At 24.0% G+C, this 21,492-nt stretch overlaps 2 protein-coding genes across 2 annotated transcripts; one reads left to right on the top strand and one right to left on the bottom strand.

The window, feature by feature from the left end:
* Positions 1-603: 603 nt before the first annotated feature.
* On the bottom strand, positions 604-3,099 carry PY17X_1231900 (phosphomannose isomerase type I; the record flags this gene model as incomplete). The annotated part of the gene is made up of 1 exon (XM_726376.1): positions 604-3,099. The coding sequence occupies one exon, from the start codon at positions 3,097-3,099 to the stop codon at positions 604-606; it is 2,496 nt and encodes an 831-aa protein (XP_731469.1).
* Positions 3,100-8,095: 4,996 nt separating this feature from the next.
* On the top strand, positions 8,096-21,373 carry PY17X_1231800 (amine oxidase; the record flags this gene model as incomplete). Its single annotated transcript, XM_725415.2, has 1 exon — positions 8,096-21,373. One exon carries the CDS (start codon positions 8,096-8,098, stop codon positions 21,371-21,373), a length of 13,278 nt encoding a protein of 4,425 aa, XP_730508.2.
* Positions 21,374-21,492: the final 119 nt, after the last annotated feature.

The following is a 21,492-nucleotide window of genomic DNA, read 5'->3' as shown; positions in this document are numbered from 1 at the left end:
AATAGATGGGGATAAGGGTTGTCACCAATATTATATCGTAGCCTGTTTTGTGTAAATAATAAAACAATGGAAAATAACAAATTAATTTTTTTTTACTCCGATAAAAGAAAATGTTTGAAAATAAATTAAAAAGGTATTTTGCCATACAGAGTGATGAAAAAAGGAAACAACATATCGTGCTAAGAAATAGTATACTATTCCAAAAAAAAAAAAAAAAAAAACGGATATAAAATAAATAATACATAAGCCATAAAACGTTTTTTTTTATAAAAATTTAAAATTTATTAGATAGCGAAACTTGGTATACATACATGCGTACATACATATATCTGTGCGTGTGCGTGTGTATACATTCCAAAACGGTATAAAATTTAAAAGGGAAAAAAAAAGGGAAATGTTAAAAATATTGTACAGACTTAAAATAACAAAGAGTAGCACACTAGTGTTAATTGAAAAAAAGTAGATGATTAACCAAATATACTACTATTAAATATTTGAAACAAATTTCACGATTTCAGATAATGTCCCCAGTATATATAATATAGTTAACCAAAAAAAAATAAAAAATTCCCCTATTTTTTTATATTAATAATATATAGTAAATTATGCTGTAGCACAATATAAAACAAAATCTTTATCTCCATCTTCTTTATTTTCATATTGATTTGACATAGTAACCATAATATTTGGGGCAATTATAAAAACTGTTCCTTTTTTTATAGATTTAATACTTGCTTTTTTTTTTTCTTTTTTTCGTCCTTTTAATTGTGTTTTTGTATTTGAAGAAAGGATAATACAAGATGTAAAAGATGTTTCTGAAAACATATAATTAACAATTTCACCTGGTCTAATTTTAACAAATAGAATTTTGAAATATTTCATGTTTTTATAACTACAAGATATAATATTATAATTAATAAATTCCTTTTCTAAAATCACAGGATGGTTATTTTTATAATTAACATATTTTATAAAATTTACTTTATCAATTGCTTTGTTTGTTAAACCTCCTCTTATAACTAAATCAGAATTGGTCATACATTCTAAACAATTTCCTGAAATATACGAATGTATTACTCCAGGTTTTATATATATAACATCACCATCTTTTAAATTAATTAATTGTAATATGAAAACAAAAATTCTACCATTATCATTAGGATAAAATTTAGAAACATTAGTTAATATTTCAAAGATGTTATTTATAATATAATTTTCTGCTTCTTTAGATAAGTTTTCTGAATTTTTTTTTTTACAAGCATCTATATATAATTCGTCAACATTTTTTTTTAATTTTTCTCGAATTTTTATATAAGAACAATATTTGGGATTTTTTGTAATAATCGAAATCATATATTTATTTAATACTTCATTTTCTGCTAAAAATATTCTATATGTTAAATATTTATATAAATGTTCATATAGTGATTTTATTTTTTTCATAGTTGTAAAGAAATTTTCGTTATTTATTGTCATTGTAGAGTTATTTTCAGGAGCTTCATTTTGTGTTTCATTTTCATCTATATTATTTATATATTTTTCTACATCTGAATCTATCATATCAGGAATATTTTTATTTTGTTTAAAAAATTCGATAAACTTTTCTTTCTCAGTTTTTATAATATTACCTATATTTATATTATCTTTCGGAATATTTTCATTTTTATAAAAATTACGAAAAAAATTTTCATAAAAAACATATTTTTGTATACACTCTGCATAATTATCAATGATAGATATAATATCACAATTAGCTTCGTTATATCTTTTTATGGAATAATTAATTATATATTTATAAATTCTCGAAAAACAATTTATAACTTCTTCTATATGCTCGCTTTTATTCAAATCAAATAAATCAAATAAAGTAAATAAATCGAGGTTTCCATCGTCATCGTTGCTGCCACTATGATTATTGTTGCTGCCACTATTGTTATTATTTTTTCGTGCGTATTCATTTGGTTCATGATTTTTCAATCTTCCGTCTGATTCTTTATGCAATAATACTTTTTTATTATCCCTTTTATAACCTTCATTACTATTTGTTTTTTTGTCCATTTTTATGTCATTTTCATTATCACATGCATCAGGGTCATTTTTGTCTTTCCTCATAAAAAAATCATAGAGTTCTTTTATATTTTTTATCAAAAACGAGATTTTAAATATATTAATATATCCACATAATAGACTCATAGAATTAATACATACACACATTTCAGTTTTAAAAATTTTATCTTTATAAACATTTGGATTTACAGTATTCAAATATAATGTTTGGGCTTCATTTGGATGAATTTGAATACTAAGTGGTTTATTTATTGAAAGCATTTTAAAAAGATATGGAAATAATAAATCATCATTTTCTTGAAAACCATCTTTTAATAAATGACAATTTTTATTACTCATACTGTTATATGATTCGTTAGTATTATTATATGATATATCTTTACAATCTCCATCAGAATATCTCTTAAAATTATCTTCTCTTTTATTATTATTTCCAACTATATCTGAAGCTATAGAATTTTTTTTATGTTCTTTATTCGATTCATTATTTACATTATTGTTAACATTTGAATTGGAATTTTCATCATTAGCACTATCTTCCTTATTTTTTCCTTCTTGGTTTCTATAAAAATATTTTGATATTTTATTATTTTTAATTTTTTTATTTTTATATATATCTATAAATTCTCCGATTTTTATAAACCCATTTTTGTATCGAACTAAGTTGGGACCATTTTCATGATTCCCAATCCATAGTTCAGCATATCGAGGTGTTTTATTAATTGCCTCTTTTTTTAATTCATTCTTCTCTATTTCATCATTATTACTATCGTTATTATTATTACTATCATTATTATTATTACTATCATTATTATTATTGCTATTACTATCATTATTGTTATTATCCTTTTCTATACCTTCAGCATATTCTTTTAAATATTCAAAATTATTTATATCCTTTTTAATTATTTCATAATTATTATTTACTATATTTTTCATAACATCATAAACCATCCCTTCTTTTCCTTCACCCCAATCATATTTTTGCACATATGGAATGCATTCGTTTATGCACAATTTTCTTGTCTTCATTTTTTTTTTTTTTTGTGTATATACTCACGAAAATGTTTATCCTAATTATAACGCTTCCAATGTTTATCCTAATTATAACACTTCCAATGTTTATCCTAATTTATATACACTTCCAATGTTTAATTTTTTTTTTTTATATAAATAATGGATGTATATACACGTTACATATATTTTTTGTTCGGCACAAACTGTTAAAGCCTCTTACAAATAAAATGCCAATTATTTCATAAAAAATTACACAAACAAATTTATATATATTCCCAACAAATTCAGAGACTGAATTAATTAAAAAAAAATATATAAATTGTATAAATATAAAAAGGAAAAAAATAATCCTTATTATCTTGGAGTTATGAAAATATATAGAGTTCAATTATTTCATCATTCCAACTTTTTTTGTGAAAAAAATATTTTTTACGCAAAACGAATTAATATAAATATATGTTTTAAAAGTTTCGCGAAATTGTTTATATATATATATATATTATATATAATACATCACTTGATTTTTCTCTTCATCCAAAAGTGTGTTTCAAATATTTATAAAAAAAATAGTTAACTTGAGTTATACTCAAAATTAAATTATATTAAATTGTTATAATACTCTCGAATAATTAAAGTGCCCCATTTTAAAATTTTTAAAAAATACATGATATTTCTAAGCTATATTTTTTCTCGATTTTTATCTTTAATATTATTATATCAACATTTATTATTCTTGGTTGAATTCAAATATAAAAAAAAAAAAAGCCTACTTAAATATTTAAACACTTGACAAATTAATTCAAATATATTTGTAAAAAGATTAGAATATACTATACACATAAAATATGCTTATATATATAAATAAATCTATATATATTATAACTCTTGATATGTGGATTAAGCAATATATTCATGTATATACAAAAAAAAAATATATCTTCATAATATACATGACTATATATAACATATATTTTACGTTTCCTAAAATTTCGAAACTATTAAAATATAATTATAATAGAAATTGTTTATTTTTTTTTATGAAGTTATGAGTATTTTTTTCTATAATTTTACACGGTGGATTTTCTTCTAAAATGTTGATATTTTATTTCTTATTATTTTTACTTTTTAATTTAATTTAATTTCTAGCTATTTGAAAATAAAAAGTATTATAAAGTATTGTGTATATTTTTAACTTTTATTATGATAATATATTAAATGTAGTTTTACATATGTTCCATTAATTTGATATAGTTTTTATTATTTTTTTGTTTTCTTTTTTTAAAATAATAAAATAAAATTAGAATTTATATATTATTTGCCAGAATTCCTTTATCCCTTTTTTTTTTTTTTAAATATTATTATTTTCTTCAATTTCTCTAATTTTCTATCAAAAAAAAATATGTATTGAAACCGACTCTTTTCATTCGGTACATAATAATATTTGCGTATATATATATATATATTATAATATATGATGCTATATTTCTTACTTTATTGTACAAAAATAATAAGGGCTAGGAATAAAAATATAATACATATGCATGAGCGTGTATGCATATATAATGTGCTATATTCCAAATGCATGCCAATTTTATTTCCAGTGAAAATTCGATACCATATAATATCTATATTTATTAATAGGTTAAACTTAATTTCTGTAGAAAATAATTAATGTTGAAACTTATATAATTTTATCATATATTCCTATTTATTTTATTATATATCTTATACTTTATTTTTTTTACATATTTTATTTCTATATTTTTGTGGGATTACAAAGTGTTTTCTAAAGTTAATAGCAGCGCATGCATGTGGAAAACCCTTGTGTAATTTTTCTCCTCTACATATAATGGCCGTATGACCATTTAACATTTATAATTTTCCAAAATAAAAATATATCTATGAGGAGAATTGAATACATTTATCATATATATTTATGTATAAGGGGTTTGTAAATAACTAAAGCAACTATATTTTTTATTTTTTATTTTTTATTTTTTACATTTTTTTTTTATTAAATTTGTGAAATAAATATGTATATTATCTCATCACGACTTAGCAAATATGGAATACTAAATAAAATATTTTCCATATATATGCACAAAAAAAAAAAAAAATTTATATATTTTCAAAATTATATATATTTATTTAAATGGCATAAGCACGAAATTTCTCCTTTATCAAAAATAAAGGTATATATAAATGTGGTTAATAGTATAAAAATTGCCTATATATGTGTATTAATTCTCTCTTTTTTTTGATATTTATTTTATTCATATGAAAGATTTAAAACATGTATAAAATTATGTAACTATATTTGTATACATACAAAATATAGAACAAAAAAAATGTAATTTTATAGGTATAATTTAAGCTATTTACAAAAAATTGGTTTCACAAGTTTTGATTCTATCATCAAATAGAACATTTCTTTTATAGGATGTACCTCATAATATATGTAATGTCTCCATGTATACACGCATGTATGTGTATATTCAGGTGTGGAAATTGTTTTTAGCGCCTGTTAAAGTATTATATAATGTTAACATAAGAATAAATAAAATCTCAAATATATATTTTTTTTTTCACCATATCTTTATACTATAAATTATTTCGAAATTTATATTTGAAACTTGAATAAACGTTACAACTTTTTTTTCTACACTTTTATACCAAGTTATAATGTATAACTTTTTAGTTTCTTTATTTTATTTTTTTTCTCTAATTTTTTAAAATTTTCAAAAATTTTATACTTTTTCTTATGGTTAATAAATGGTGGTATTAAGGAGAAAGAACATTTTATATATTATAATTTTTTTTTAATCCCTATATTTACATGTATATATATATAGGCATGTATGAATTATTATATTTGCACAAATATACATGTACATACGATTTTTAAGAAAGAAAGAAAGAAAGAAAAAAAAAAAAAGTAATAAATGTAGGTGCATGTAAAAAAATATTATTATAAGCCCATATTACCACATATGTTATATACATATAGGATATATATAGACTATCGTGCATATATGCATTTTTACGCCACATAGTTCAAAAAGCAACATCCATATGCTAAACGAAAAGAAATAAAAATATCTATTAGTTTAAGATAAATATTTATGCATGAGCACGTTATATATTATTTATTCGAGACAAAAAAAAATAAAAAAACTTCATTTGTTTATTCGCCATTATTAAGAAATATGTGGTGTGGATTTCGTAACCAGTTAAAATAAAATCGAAACAAAGCAATACCTCTATCATATTTATATTATATATATGTATATTTATTTATAATGTAACATGGGTGGAAACTGAATGCGCTCTTATTTTATAAACAATTGTTTTATTGCCTTTCAACATTTATGAATTTAAATATATTGCCTTTTTCAACTTTTTTTTTTTTTTTTTTTTTAAATCTATTTAACCATATTTTTATTTATAATAAATCAGGAAATTCGAAAAATAGGTAAAATAATATTTTAAAAAATATATAATAAAATATAAATTTATAAAATAAAAAAAAAAGAACACAAAAAAGAGAAATTAATGTAGAAAACAAAAAACAAACAAAGAGAACAAATATAGAGCATATCAAAATACAAAAATTTTTGTTTTTTTTGCTTTTTTTGTTTTTTCGGTTTTTCGTTTGTTTTTCTTTTCCTTATTTTTACCTTTATAAAATTCTATACATTTATATGCTTATTAATATTTATTAAATATCTGTTGTTTATTGTGTTTAATTTTATGATGTTATGTAGACATCATAATTTTTTCTCGATATGCATATTATATATATTTATACTTATCTATGAACTTAATACCTCTTTATAAACGTGTTTATATTGAGAATTTCCTGTGTTTGCATTTGCTACCATTCATAAATTCATTTCGGTGTTCATATATATATTTACATGTCTACATACAAATTTGTTAAAGTATTTACATGTCTACATACAAATTTGTTAATGTATGTACATGTCTATATATCCATATATTAATGTATGTACATGTCTATATATAAATATGTTAGCATATATACACACACACGCATGTACACACATTTAGATATATGTATATATATTTATATACAACTATATACCCTTTTTCTTTGCTTTGAACATAATAATTTCGCTTACATATGCGAATATCTGTTCTAGTGTAATTATAAATATATTATTTGAACATATGCCCTAATGGATTTATGTATATGTTCAGTTAATTTAATATAATCATATATTATGAATACTTGGGCAACTCGAAAAGGTTGCATGTGTATATATAACTATATGTATAAATATGCATATATATATTCGTATGCAATAGTATTTTTCATGCTTGCCAAACAAAAATAAATCGAATAATATTAATAAAAAAATGTATAATATATGAATTATTTGTTTTGTGTTTTTTATGTATATTATTTATTTGAATACACACATATATAAATTTTAATGTCATAGCAAGAATATATTAGTATTATTTTTGCTTTTATTGTTGTTAATATCGATATCTTTTCACTATCACATTTAATTTTTTTTATGTAATTATATAAATACCTTAATGTGAAAATATTTACTTTAACAGAATAAATGAGATATGTGCAACATGTCTATTATTGAAAATGTATATTTATGAAATGGGAAAAGGTCCTAACCTTTTTTTTGGCATACTATTTATATTATATATTATATGGATGTAGGTGTTGAATTTTATCATTATAAGAGTGTTTTTTATTTTTATCATAATAATTTTTTTTATTGTTAAGATAAGCTTATTTTCATTTCTTTGTGCAAATAACTAGTTGCAAGCTAAAAAAAATATCTAGCCATACTAAAAAAAAATAAATACAAAAAAAAAAAAAAATAGCTAGAAAAAAAAAAAATATAATATAAAATAAAAAATATATAAAACGAAATAAAAAACAAACAAAATACACAACATAACATATAGAATAAAATCAACAAAACATAATAAAATAAACCATATTTAAAAAAAGACAACCATAATGCCAATAACCTGGGCATTAAATAATATGGAAAAACATCCTCGTGGAGGGCAAAAAAAAAAAAAAAAAAATTTTTTGAATAATATTTTCAACGAAAAAACGTCCAAATATTTATCCTTGCCACATTATCAGAGAATAAAATTCGCTTATTTAACAAATGATAAAATAAAACAAATAAAATCGCAAAAATATAAAAATTGCACACTAAATGAGTCTACTCACAATGGAAAACTCAAAAATAATTGTTTTATAAAAATTAAAAAAACAAATAATGATTTATCTAAAAAAATATATCTAATAAATAATTTGAATTATAAAAATATTTTAAAAATATATAAAACCAAAAAACGAGGAAATAATAGAATAAAAATCAGTACAAAAAGGAAACTAAAACATGTAGGTAATTCAAGGATAAATGGGATAATAAAAAAACAAAAAAACAACATTTCCCGAAATAATATTAAAAATTCACATAAAAAAATAAATTATATAGATATGTTTTGTCAAATTAATAAAGACCCCAAAAAGGCCTTTAAGGCTAATGGTAACAATAATAAGGATAATCCTATCCAGAGGAATGAAAAAAACAACGCTATATATGCATTCTACATAAATGCTAAAAAACGCATGCAAATAAAAAATACGGCAACAAACTCAGAATTGTTATGTAATAAAAACTGTAAGAATATATATTATATCAAAAGAAATAGTGTTACAGAATTAACTAATTCCAGTGTGCATGAACAGGACCAAACCAATTTAAATGCTCTTCTCCAACAAGTTAATGGTACAAGGAATATGTGTTTCCGTCAGAATGATGGGAATCGTCAAAGCGATGACAATCATAATGAAATTAATAAAAACATCAATAAAATACAATCTGATGATAATAATAAAGGGGGAAACGATGAAAATGCATTTAATCATGATAAAATAGACAACACCAACAACGAGGGAAACCATAATGGAAGCAACACTAATGGTGGTGGAAATAACAACGATGGGAATAACAACGATGGAAATAATAACGATGGAAAAAATAACGATGGGAATAATAACGATGGGAATAATAGCAACGGTGATGATAACAATAAGGACAGTGATAATGAAAAAGACAGTCATGATAATGACAAGGGAAATGAGAGTGAAAGCAGTGAAGAAGGAAATGATAAAATAAAAAAAAGAAAATCTGCAAGTGTTAGATCAAATAGTACTGCATATTCGAGCGTAAAAAGCGAAAATTCAAAAAGCAATTATGGAAAAAGAAAAATAGTAAAATCATCATCAGCATCTTATGAAAATGATTCTATAATATTTAATTCTTTTTATGATGAAATGTCCTGTTTTTATCCAAATAATTCAAATAGCTTTATTTGTAGTAGTAGTGACACGGATAATAAGGAAAAATACGAAAAAATATGTTCATACGAAAAAGGGAAAGAAAGAAAAAAATGGAAAGAAGTTGAGAGAAATATGAACGATGAAGCAGAAGATGAAGATAGACATCGATTAAATTATATAGAAAATATACCGAATAATGGTAGGGTAGTATATACTAATGATATTAATAACAATGGTAATGTAAAAGCAAATGATAAAATAAAAGAAGGAATAGAGAAACAGAACATGACCTATTTTACAAGAAGAAAGAAAGAGTACGAAAATAGGAAAAGAATTGCTGAAAAATTAAGAAAAAGGATAAGAAGTGAACAAGAAATAGAAACTAAACTAAGAGGTAACAATATTGACACTAAGGATAAACATATAGAGAAGGATACCAATATAGCAAAAATGGTGAAGAAAAAAGCACACATTGGCGAAATTCATCCCAAATGGTGTTTTCCGAAATGTAGAAGAAATTCTTTAGAAAAATATCATCGAATTAAAGAAAAAAGGGATAGTTTAAATTTAAATAATAAAATCGATATATCAGAGAAAAGGAATGAAAATATTTTTTCATACAGTGAATATAATATGCTTTTACTTAAAAAAACACGGGAAAATAAGAATGATAATCCGAGCAAAAATGATATAATTTACCATATAAATACAATTACGAATGTTAATAAAAAAATGAAAGTTGTGATTATTGGTGGTGGAATGTCTGGGTTATCAGCTGCATATATATTACAGAATAATAATATAGATGTTGTTATATATGAAGCACGAAATCGATTAGGTGGCAAATATTTATATTCCCCCAAAAGTTATAAAAAATCCTTTTTAGGTGAAGTTGATTTTTATGTCAATCGGAATAATCCCTTAATAAACTTTTGTTTAAAAAAAAATATTTATAATAATAATATAAATAGCCATTTATACAAGCATTATATATATTATAATAATAAAAAAATATATACGTACAAAATGAGAAATGAATTTTTTAAACTCATAAAAAAATTGAGAAGTTTTTATGAGCATATATCTAATACTAAATATTTTAATGATCCAATTATAAAAAAGCAGTTTTTATATGCATCTTTTGGAGAAGTTATAAATTCAGAAATTAATAAAATAAAAGAACAAAAACACCAAATAAAAAAAAAGAAGCATTTTAAAACATATATATATGTAAAATTATATATGTCACTAATAGAATCGGTTTGTGGAATTAAGATATACTCATTATCGATACAATATATATTCCACAATTTGCATTATTTAGATATTTTTAAAAATATATGTTGCACATTTGAGTTGTCAAAAATAATTAAAAAATTAAAAAAAAATGTTAAAATTAAAAAAAATAAAATTGTCAATAAGATATACTCATACAACGACCATATTAAGTTAAGTTTTGAAAATTATGTAGACACCAGATTATATGACTATTGTATTGTTACAGTTCCAATAGGAGTTTTGAAAGATAGTATAAAATTTTATGATGGAGAAGGAGGACAAAAAAAAGAGTGCAAAAACGAGAAGAAAGATAGTAGTAAAAAAGTAGATTTAGACAATTGTAAAAAAAGACATATGAATATTAAAGATCAAAAGAATGATACTCCTTATGGTGAAGATGACCCAAAAAATTCGATTAAAAATAATAATGTAAAAGAAGGAGATGAAATAGATGAAAAAAGAAAAAAAAAACATGAAATTGCCACTACAACTTCATGCCATGATGCCAAGAAAAATAGCAAAGATTCAGTTTCTGATTATCATGATGCCGATGATGTTTCAAATATAAAAAGTAGAAAAATAAAATGTAAAGATTTACCCAATCCGAAAAAAGAAACTTCTGAAAATCATGAAAATGTACCATTTATTAATACGGAAAAAGAAAAGACTGCTATAAATAAAGGAGCAGATTACCAAACAAATGAAAGTAGTAATAATTTGCAAAGTATGAGTGATGACTTTATAAGAAATATCGAAGTAACGACAAACGAAAATAAAAGTGTTAATAATTTATTCAGCTCAATCAGTGCCAGTTTATATACATCACCGGGAAAAAATGTATCATCCACAAATAATAATGGGTATGGCGGAAATAATGAAAATGATGAAAATATATTCAGTAGTGACAACGAATTTAATCATAATAAAAATAACGATACGAACTGTTCAATAAGCACAAAAAGCAACCAAAATGTGAATATATCAAATAACTACATTTTCGATAATAATATGATTGGTAATGTAAACAAAAGCGATACCATGGAAAACAAGCCTAGCAAAGAATGCCTAAAAAAACCCAAATGTGCCGAAAGCAATACACATTTTAATTATAAAAATGAAAAAGGGAATAAACATAGTAATCATAATAATACTGGGGAAATGGTAGAAATAAATAATATAATAGAATCATTTGAAAAGGAAAATAGGTACGATCAATTGGGCAACAAAATCAATACTGAGAAAATGAGTTTCAATACAAGCAGCAAATATTTGCCCAATGATAATAACAATAATAATCATAATAAATATTATAGTGACAAGAATAACAATACGGAAGAAAACATAAACAATAAGGTTGTTTTTTCTTCAAATAATTCCAAAATAAAGAAGCAAATGCATAATGGAAAAGTTAATGACATTGGTACCAACACCATTGATTGTAATGCACCAGAGGACAAAAAAGGCAAGAAGGAGAATAAGGACGACGATAAAAATAAAGCGGAAAAAAAATTGGAGAAAAAATTGGAGAAAAAAGGAAATGTCATGAAAGACAGATCGAAAAAAAGTAACCATATTGGATTAATAGAATTCATTCCCAAATTACCTGATTGGAAAATCAATAGTATAAAAAGATTGGGCGTTTCAACAAATAATAAAATTATTATTACTCTTAAGAAAAGAATTGTAAAAAGTGATCAAAATGTTACTATATACTTTAACCAAGACAAAAAAAATAGCAATACATATACTATGAAAAATACGACCGAAAGAAATTTATTAAAAAATGATGCAAATGTGAATTTATTTACTAATGATGATAATGAAAAGCCTAGTATTACTAAATTATATGCACAAAATGATAAAGATAATGCCCCCTACTTTTTTGACCCGAATTCTTTTCTTAATGATCAGAAAATACCTGACCAGTCAATAATACAAGAAAATGACAAAAAAAATTTGGATAATTTAAAATCTTCGAAAACAGAAGATTGTATAAACTGTTTAAATGAATTATTTTCATTTAACAATAGTAAAAACAACAGTAATGAAAAGGAGCAAGATAATTTATCTCCATGCTTGAAGAATCTAGAATCCAAGACAACTGAATCAAATGTGCATTCATTTGAACAGTTAATGAGTACAGATAATACAAACAATAATAATGAAATAAAAGATGAAGTAAGAGAATGGAACAAGTCTATGCAATGCAAAAATGTGAATGAAAAAGCGAATGAAGCAGATGATACAATCACATCTCGATATAATTGCACAAATGTAGTGAATAACCAAAGAAATTTCCCCAAAGAAAGCAGTTTAATAAAATATCTAAAACAGGAGCATTTATTAGATGATAATGATAAAGAGCATAAAATGTGTTATACTAATGAAATGTGTATGAACAAATATAGCCATATAATTTTTTATAGCGCAGAACCTATAATAGCGTTATATTTTAAAAGTAAATATAGTAAAGAAGTAAATAAAATTAAAAAAAAAGACATGAAGAAGAAAAAAGTTATCAATGATTGTGCATATTTTTTAAAAAATATGATACCTCAAATACAAATTGATAAAATATATTTTTATGATTGGACTAATAATAAATTTTCAAGAGGATTAAATTCATATTTTAAAAAAAAAAGTTTAATAATAGATAAAGATATTATATCCTTTCCAGTAAATAGATTACTTTTTGCTGGTGAGCATACACATAGTAATGGTTGTAATTCAATAGTAGATTCTTATTTAAGTGGTAAAAGAGAAGCTTATCGAATAATTGAAAAAGTAAATAAAACGATATATATGGATAAATTGACAAAATGTTTTTATACTAGAGAGGAAAATTATTCTAATTTTAAAAAATTTATAGATGATGATAGTTTTGCCGATACTAAGGTAGTTCATCCAGATTCATGTCAACAGAATGTGTCTGTTTCAATGGAAAATAAAGGAAACTTATCACATATGACTAATTCAATAAATACTCAATTATTATTTCCATCTATAAACACTTCATTAACTGCAACATCTTTAGCGATTCCTTCAATAGGATCAGTTGTAACATCTCCAACTGAAAAATCATTAGTATCAAAAGTGGCTCCTTTTCAATTAATTTTAGATCGTGAAGAGATGGTAAATCATAAAGAAATTGTGATCAGAAATATAAATACAAATTCGTTTATGTATTTATATGATGATGAAGTTATAGGACTAACAGATAATGAATACGATAGTTGGCATGATAATATCCGATGTATATTTTGTAATCAACTTCAAACAATAAATAACTATTTTATAGGAATAATAAGATTAAAACATATAAGTGGCAAGTATTTAAAATATACATGTCATAAAGGTTGTTTATATTATAATAATTATATATTTAATCATGCATATGGCAATAGATATTTTAATATTAGTGTAATGTTTAATTATTTATTTCAAAAAAAATGTTCAGTATGTTTAATGAATTTTCCATCAATGAAATGTAGTATATATAATTGTAAAAATTTTGTACATTTAAAATGTGCTAATAATTATTTATCATGGCCAAATTTAGGAAAAACAAGTAGACATGAATCTTTATATTGTTATAAGCATCAATACATGCATGGAATATATCACAATTATTATGAACATGGGACAGAATATTATGATAACGATAGCATGCTTGACGATGAAGAAAGAATGCTTAGAATTAAAAAAAAAAGAAGAAATATAAAAAGAAAATTACAAAAAATTAAACAAATGAAAGAAATGAAAGGAATTATTCAAATTAAAGGAGTTAAATATATAGGTGAAACGACTAATCATTTTAATAAATTGTGTCTATTTAATCATATTAGTGATGGAAATAATATCAGAGATACAAAAAATCTTAATGGAATTAGTAACGAATTAAATTACATGGGTAATGATAATCATTATATGAATGAATTAGAATGTATGGATGAAGATAATCGAATGTATCATTTGTATCACATTAATAAAAATGCATCTTATTCTTTTGATGAAGTGGAAAATCCGTGTAGAAAAGATTGGAACATAAGCAAAGAAAATTCAAAGCTATATGAACGATATCTCGCTGAAAAGAAAAGGAAAGAACAATTATTATCAAAAGCGAAAATAGATGAAAATGAAAAGAGCATTACAGATAGCGACCAAATGAGTGATGATATCACTGACGATGGTGAAGACTATTATAATGATGTAATATATTCTAGGCAGGTTGAAAAAAAACAAAAAAGCAAAAATGGAAAGAATTTATGTAATTTATTTCATGATGGTATTATGCAAAGCAATTGTAAAAATTCGATGAAGCCAAGATATTATGGGAACGATGAAAATTTTCCAAATTATGCCAATTGGGAGAACCAGAACATATACAAAGAAAGTTATGATGGAGAAAAAATTTCAAAATTATGCTTAAAAGATGAGAGACAATTCAAAAGATTCCGTAGTAGCAGTATTAGCACCACTACAGCTACTATTAGCAGTAGTAGTAGTAACAATGTGAGAACTATAAAAATAGGGCAACTAACTGATAATATACATGCCAATATAAGTAAATTTTTAAAATACTACCAAAACAAGAATAATTCTAATAATAGTAACAGTAGTAGTAATTTCTATAGTGACATATCGTCTATATTAAAAAGTGAAAATTATGTAAATAATAATTTGCTAAAATATATATTAAAAAAATATAAAGGCATTTTTCCTTCCATGAACACACAATATAATATGATGTATAATAGTTATCAACATGAAAACGGGGCTGGTAAAAATGTCGATAAAACATTGTTAGGATATAGTGATTTTAACAAAGATATATATAGATTAAATCAAGAGAAATTGATGAATCATTATTATTTATTCGATGAAAATAATAGTGGTAATAACAACATTTGTGTTAACACAAATGAGGGTTACATAAAAAAGCAAAATAATAACTATGTTGGAATATGTCCACCATACCAGTATTATGGAAATAATGTGATAGAATATGATGATAGTTCATTTATGAATGGTGTTAAGAAAGATTGTGACCATCACATTTTGAATAAAGGTGCCTTATCTTATAATTATAATGATAACAAACTTGTTGGATATTCATCAGAGGATAAACACTCTAGAATATGGAAAAATGATAATTATTTAAATGGGCGTTATGGAATGAAAAGGGATTATAATAGTTATTATGATGACGATTTCTATGATAATTATTTTAACTATGGAACTGATAACTATATGGATAATTATTATGAGGGTAATTATATGGGGGGTGTTCAAAGGTTTGATTCTTCTTATTATCAAAAATTAAAAAATGCAAAAAATATATTACACAGTAAGGATAATTTATCTATTTTAAAAAATATATATAAAAAAAAAGAAAAAGACATAATAAAAGATGATAAGATTAGTAGTGTAAATATTAATAACTATGAAAATAAGCAAAATAATAATAGCCAATTTCGAAATTCAAAAAAAGAAGATTTTGCATATTATTATAACAGAAATAAACAAATGAATACGATAGGGAATTATGTAAATAGAATGGGATATGAAAACGATATTTATAATGGCCATACATATTATCCATCTGATCATGAAATTTATAGAATTGGAAAAAATTTTAAAGAAGGTAACAAAACTAAAAGAAGCAAAGAATTTACTGATAGAGGAAATGATGTGAGATATGGTTATGGGTATGATACTAACAAACGAGATAATATTCGAAATGACGAAAATATAAAGCTAAATCAAACAGAAAAAATCGAATATAATAATAAAAACATAAATTTTGTAGATAAACAAAATGGAATTCGAATGAGAAGACGAATAAGAAGTGACTCCAAAATTAATATCAATCACAACAGAAATGAAGTTGGGGGTGGAGATGGAAAACATAATATTGGACAGGAAAATAATTACGCATCTTATCAAACTTATATCAACGAGGATATATTAAAAGATTATTTTAATAAATGTGATCAATGCAATTTTGAAAATTTAAATAAAGAGCACATAATTTATAAGTTAATATATAATTATTATAACAACATCAAAAAAATGAAACCAAATTTAATAAACAATAATAATGATCCATATAATCAAAGGAAACAAACAACAGCATCAATAAACAATTTAATAAATGGAGCTCAAAATAAATATATAGTTAGTGATTATGAAAAAAATATAATAGGAGGCAAACAATTTGATAAAAATGATATGAATAAAATAAATAGTGTTATTAATAGTGGAAAGGAAATACCTCAATCATATTTATTGAATGACAAAATGTATGAAGCTTCTCGTAAATACATTAATTATAGAAACAGAAAAGGAATGAATACAGGTAAAATGCTTGACAGTGTAAATATCAACATGACAAATAATCTTAATATGCATAACAATACTGGTTTACGACCACAAGAATATTCTGAATGTCATTTTGCAGACCCTCACATGAAGCAAAACGACAATAACCTAATGGAACCATGTTTAGATAAAAAACGTCTGAACGAAATAGCTGCTAACTCTTCTCGAAATATCAAAAAAAAAAATGACATGAATGCCATAATAAATACCTTGAACGAATTTCCCGATATGCCATTATCTTATAAAGAAGCAATACTCAATTCATTTTATAAAAGAAAAAATATGGGCGATGATGGAATTAATGGTTTAAGCGGTGGGGGAATGATAAGTGGAAGTGCAGCTGATAGCACAGTTTCTGATCCAGTGAGTAATGAAGAACCTAATGGGAATTTGTATAAAACTTTATATGGGAAAGAAGTCGAAAAAAATCAAGGAACTATGATGAACAAACAAAAGATTTGCCAATTATTAAGAGCTATTGATTTAAAAAAAAAAGATGTAGTTGATTATAAAAAATTAGAACTATTATATAAAATATACTTTGAAAATAATAATGCTAATTTGGATAGCAATAATAATAATGTGAATAGCAACGTGAATAGTAACAGCAACAATGGTATAAACCCAAAGTGGAAAAATCCAAATCAGCAAATAATTCAAAATAAATTGCTAGAAAATTATTATCAAGGGCTTAGCGGGAATTTGCAGCAAACTGAATGCAATACCGAATTTGAAAAAAGAAAAAGAAAAAAGCAAATGAGTAAGGAAGGAAAGGAAAATATAAGTAACATAAACTATAATGATAATGAAAAGTTAAATATGTCTAAACAAAGAGAAACTGAGGCAAATGGTATTGATCGATCTAACCAACTGTTAATCGCATCATATGTTAAAAATGGGGGTATGAACATGGGAATAAATAAGGGAAAAGAAAAAGGGCATGAAGATGGGACTGAACATCATCGTAATTCTGATGAATTTTTTCATATTGCAAAGGGGAAAGCTAGTTGCAGAATCAAACAAGAAACAAAAACAAATGAATATTTCAAAAACAATAATGATGAACGTAATGGAGACTATACTAATTCCCATATACTTTATGACAATTTAATTAAAAATAACAAACTTGGAAATGTATTAAACATGCAAATGGAAAAGCTTACATCAGATATTCAAAATGATCAAAAAATGCGAGTAAGCGATAATGACGAAATAAAAAATATGAAAAATTATATTTTAGAGAATAATCTAAATAAAAATAAATTTATAGGTAAGGAAAGAATTTGTTCTCAAGAAAATATATCAAATATATTTAATCCGAATTTTTCAGAAAATGAGAAAAGCCTTGTAAATGGTCCAATTGGGCAAACTGAGCAAGCTAGCCAAAATGATAAAAAAAAAAAAAAAAAAAAAAATGTAAAAAGCGAAATACCACAAAATATATATCCAACAGTTAAACCATATGTGCATGGTAACAGTAAAAAAAGTAAAGTAATGAATGATAAATCATTAAAAGGGTTAGAAATGTTAGACAACATGATTTATTATATGAGAATGAATGAATTAAAAAATTTAAATAATTCTAAATTTTTTAATGACCTTAATATAAAAGATAAGCAAAATTTTTTTTCCATAATTTTGAATATGAAAAATAAGCACATGACGACGACTAGCGATTCTATTGATATAAATCAAAAAGGTTATGAAACCAAATATGATAATATTTATTCAATGAACGACACCACCTCTATAAATAATAATGAAAAAAAAAAGATTCAAAAAAAAAAGCAAGATAAACTGTATACTAGCAAAAATATGAATATCATCCCTGGCTATGCAAATTCTATGTGGAAGGAAAATAATTACGATGATTTCAATTATGACTATAAAACTATTCCCCATTCTAAAAATATTTCTGAGATGATTGACATGAGAGATGATGTTTGTAATAAGTTGCATGAGTATCCTTTTAGCGAATTCGATCATAATGCATACGATGTTAATTATAGAAATAACATGTTCAATGGTCAGAAAGAAAGGAACCAGAATACGACAGATTATAACCAAGTTGATCCAATTAATGCTAATGAAAATTTAATGGGCCCTCCCAATATCTTAGATTCCAAATATAACTTAAGAAAAAAAAAAATGAGTAAAAATTCTTCATTACATCGAAAAGAACAAGCATATAGCAAAAATGAAAATGAGGAATCGATAATGGATTTAAATTTAAATGGTGAGCATTCAGGTTTTCCCTCTAATCTTTTATTAAAACCGGAGCAAAAAAAGGCAGAAATTTATAACAATAGTAATAGCAACAATAATAATAGTAATAGCAATAGCAATAGTAATATCATTGGTGGCATGCCACAAAATATGGAAATGATGCAAAAGCACAATCTATTACCTCTTGATTATTTGGGAATGAGAAAGAGACAAAGAATTAAAAAAAAAGAACCACTACAAAAAAATTTTAAGATTAAACCTGTGCCTATAAGTCAAATGGATGAACAAATAAACAGCGAAAGTAATGGAGAAATGAGTGATAACATAGGCATGTCTACCACAAGCAAATATCCTATACCTCCTATTAATAACAAAAATAATTATTATAATGTTAATAATTTGAATTATAAAGAATATAATAATTCACAATTGATGGATTTAAATTTAGAGGATCAAATAAAATTAACAGACAATATATACAAAAAATATAAAAAAAATGATACTTTAAGTGATAATACGGATGATGATATTCAAAGTAATTTAAATCAATTTAAAAAAAGGAAAAGGAAAAAGGATATATATGAATTGATAGGAGATAAATATGATCCTAATATGAAATTGGAATTTCAAAATCGTGGAATGGCGATGACACATGCATACAATGACAATAATCGTGAAATGAATAAACTGACACGGCATCATTCTTTATTATTACCTGAGGAAGATGAAGAAGATAGTAATAGTGAAGAGAATTGTACTAAATCGGATAGATCTAATTTCAGTGCTCCAACAAATGGTATCAAAAATTACAATAATAGAAATAAGGTCGGAATGGATAAGGTCGGAATGGATAAGGTCGGAATAGATAAAGAATTGCCCAAGCTTAAAGAGTTTGTTAATATGAACAAAAAAAAAAATATGGAATTAGAGCAATTATTAAAGTTACTACGTAAAAATAAAAACATCCAAAGTAACTATATTGATTTTCCCCAAAAAAAAAAAAAAAAAATAATAGAATCACAAGTAGCTAATTCTGGTGATGAAAACAAAATGGGGGAAAAAAAAAAAAAAAAAAAATGGGAATACAATTCAAGAATAAAGGAAGCAAATTATTTAGATTTTTTGCAGGATTATGTTGAAGCAGGGGATTCCACTAGTGTGAGACATAAAAACAGTATATACAATAATGGAGATATAAAACAAAATGGTGTAATAAATAGGAATATATATAATAAAAAAGTTAATCATAATTCGGGTAGTCTCGAAGAAAGAATGCATAACAATGATATAGACAATCATGATATGAAAGATAGTTATATGAAACATATGTTACGTGATTATTTGAAAGGGTATGCAAGCACGCTTAAAAATACAGATACAAATATATTTAAAAGTGGCGCGTTACATGATGGGAAAAAAGAAGTTGCAATCAAAAAAAAAATGACTATGGATTCAGACCCCAAATACAGTAACATTAGTAGTAACAGCCAGACTACTCACAGTAGCAGTGGTAGAAGTAGCGAAAGTAGCGAAAGTGGTAATCATGAGAAGTATAATGGAAATAAAAATAATGACATTAATAATAATAATAATAATGTTGAAGAGCAAACTCATTATAACTATGTAAATAAACATTTTCCTACTTTTATACCACCTAATGATCGTATGTTTAACCCATTAAATGCTCATAGTAATAAAATTGGAGAGGCTACTAGTGGAAACAGTAATGAAGTTAATGTTGTTGGGAATGGAAAAATTCATGAAAAAAATAATTACCCGATAAATAAACAACAAGATCCGAATAATAAATATGAGAAGAATGGAAATATGAATTTAATGGGGAATCAAGCAACTTACAGTATCATAAAATATAATTTAACAAAAAATAATTTAATAAATAATGTACTTAGTGATATGAAATCGAATTTGTCTCAAAAAAATATATTTAAAAATAGCAGCAATACTGCTCCTACTACTAATAACAATTATCTCAATATAACTGATGAAACTCAAAGCATGCAAAACTTTCACAAAAAGCGAAGAAAATTATAGATTCAAAACAAGGTGCACATAGTCATACGCATGTGTGTATGTATGTATATGCAGTTTTTAAGAATGGCGTTATCTGTATTTTTCTTAAATTTTTATATAATATTATTAGCCATCCCTCT

The sequence above is a fragment of the Plasmodium yoelii genome (genome assembly GCF_900002385.2).
Source record: "Plasmodium yoelii strain 17X genome assembly, chromosome: 12".
In the NCBI taxonomy this organism is placed as follows: Eukaryota; Apicomplexa; class Aconoidasida; order Haemosporida; family Plasmodiidae; genus Plasmodium; species Plasmodium yoelii.
This window is presented reverse-complemented; position numbering and strand designations above follow the sequence as displayed.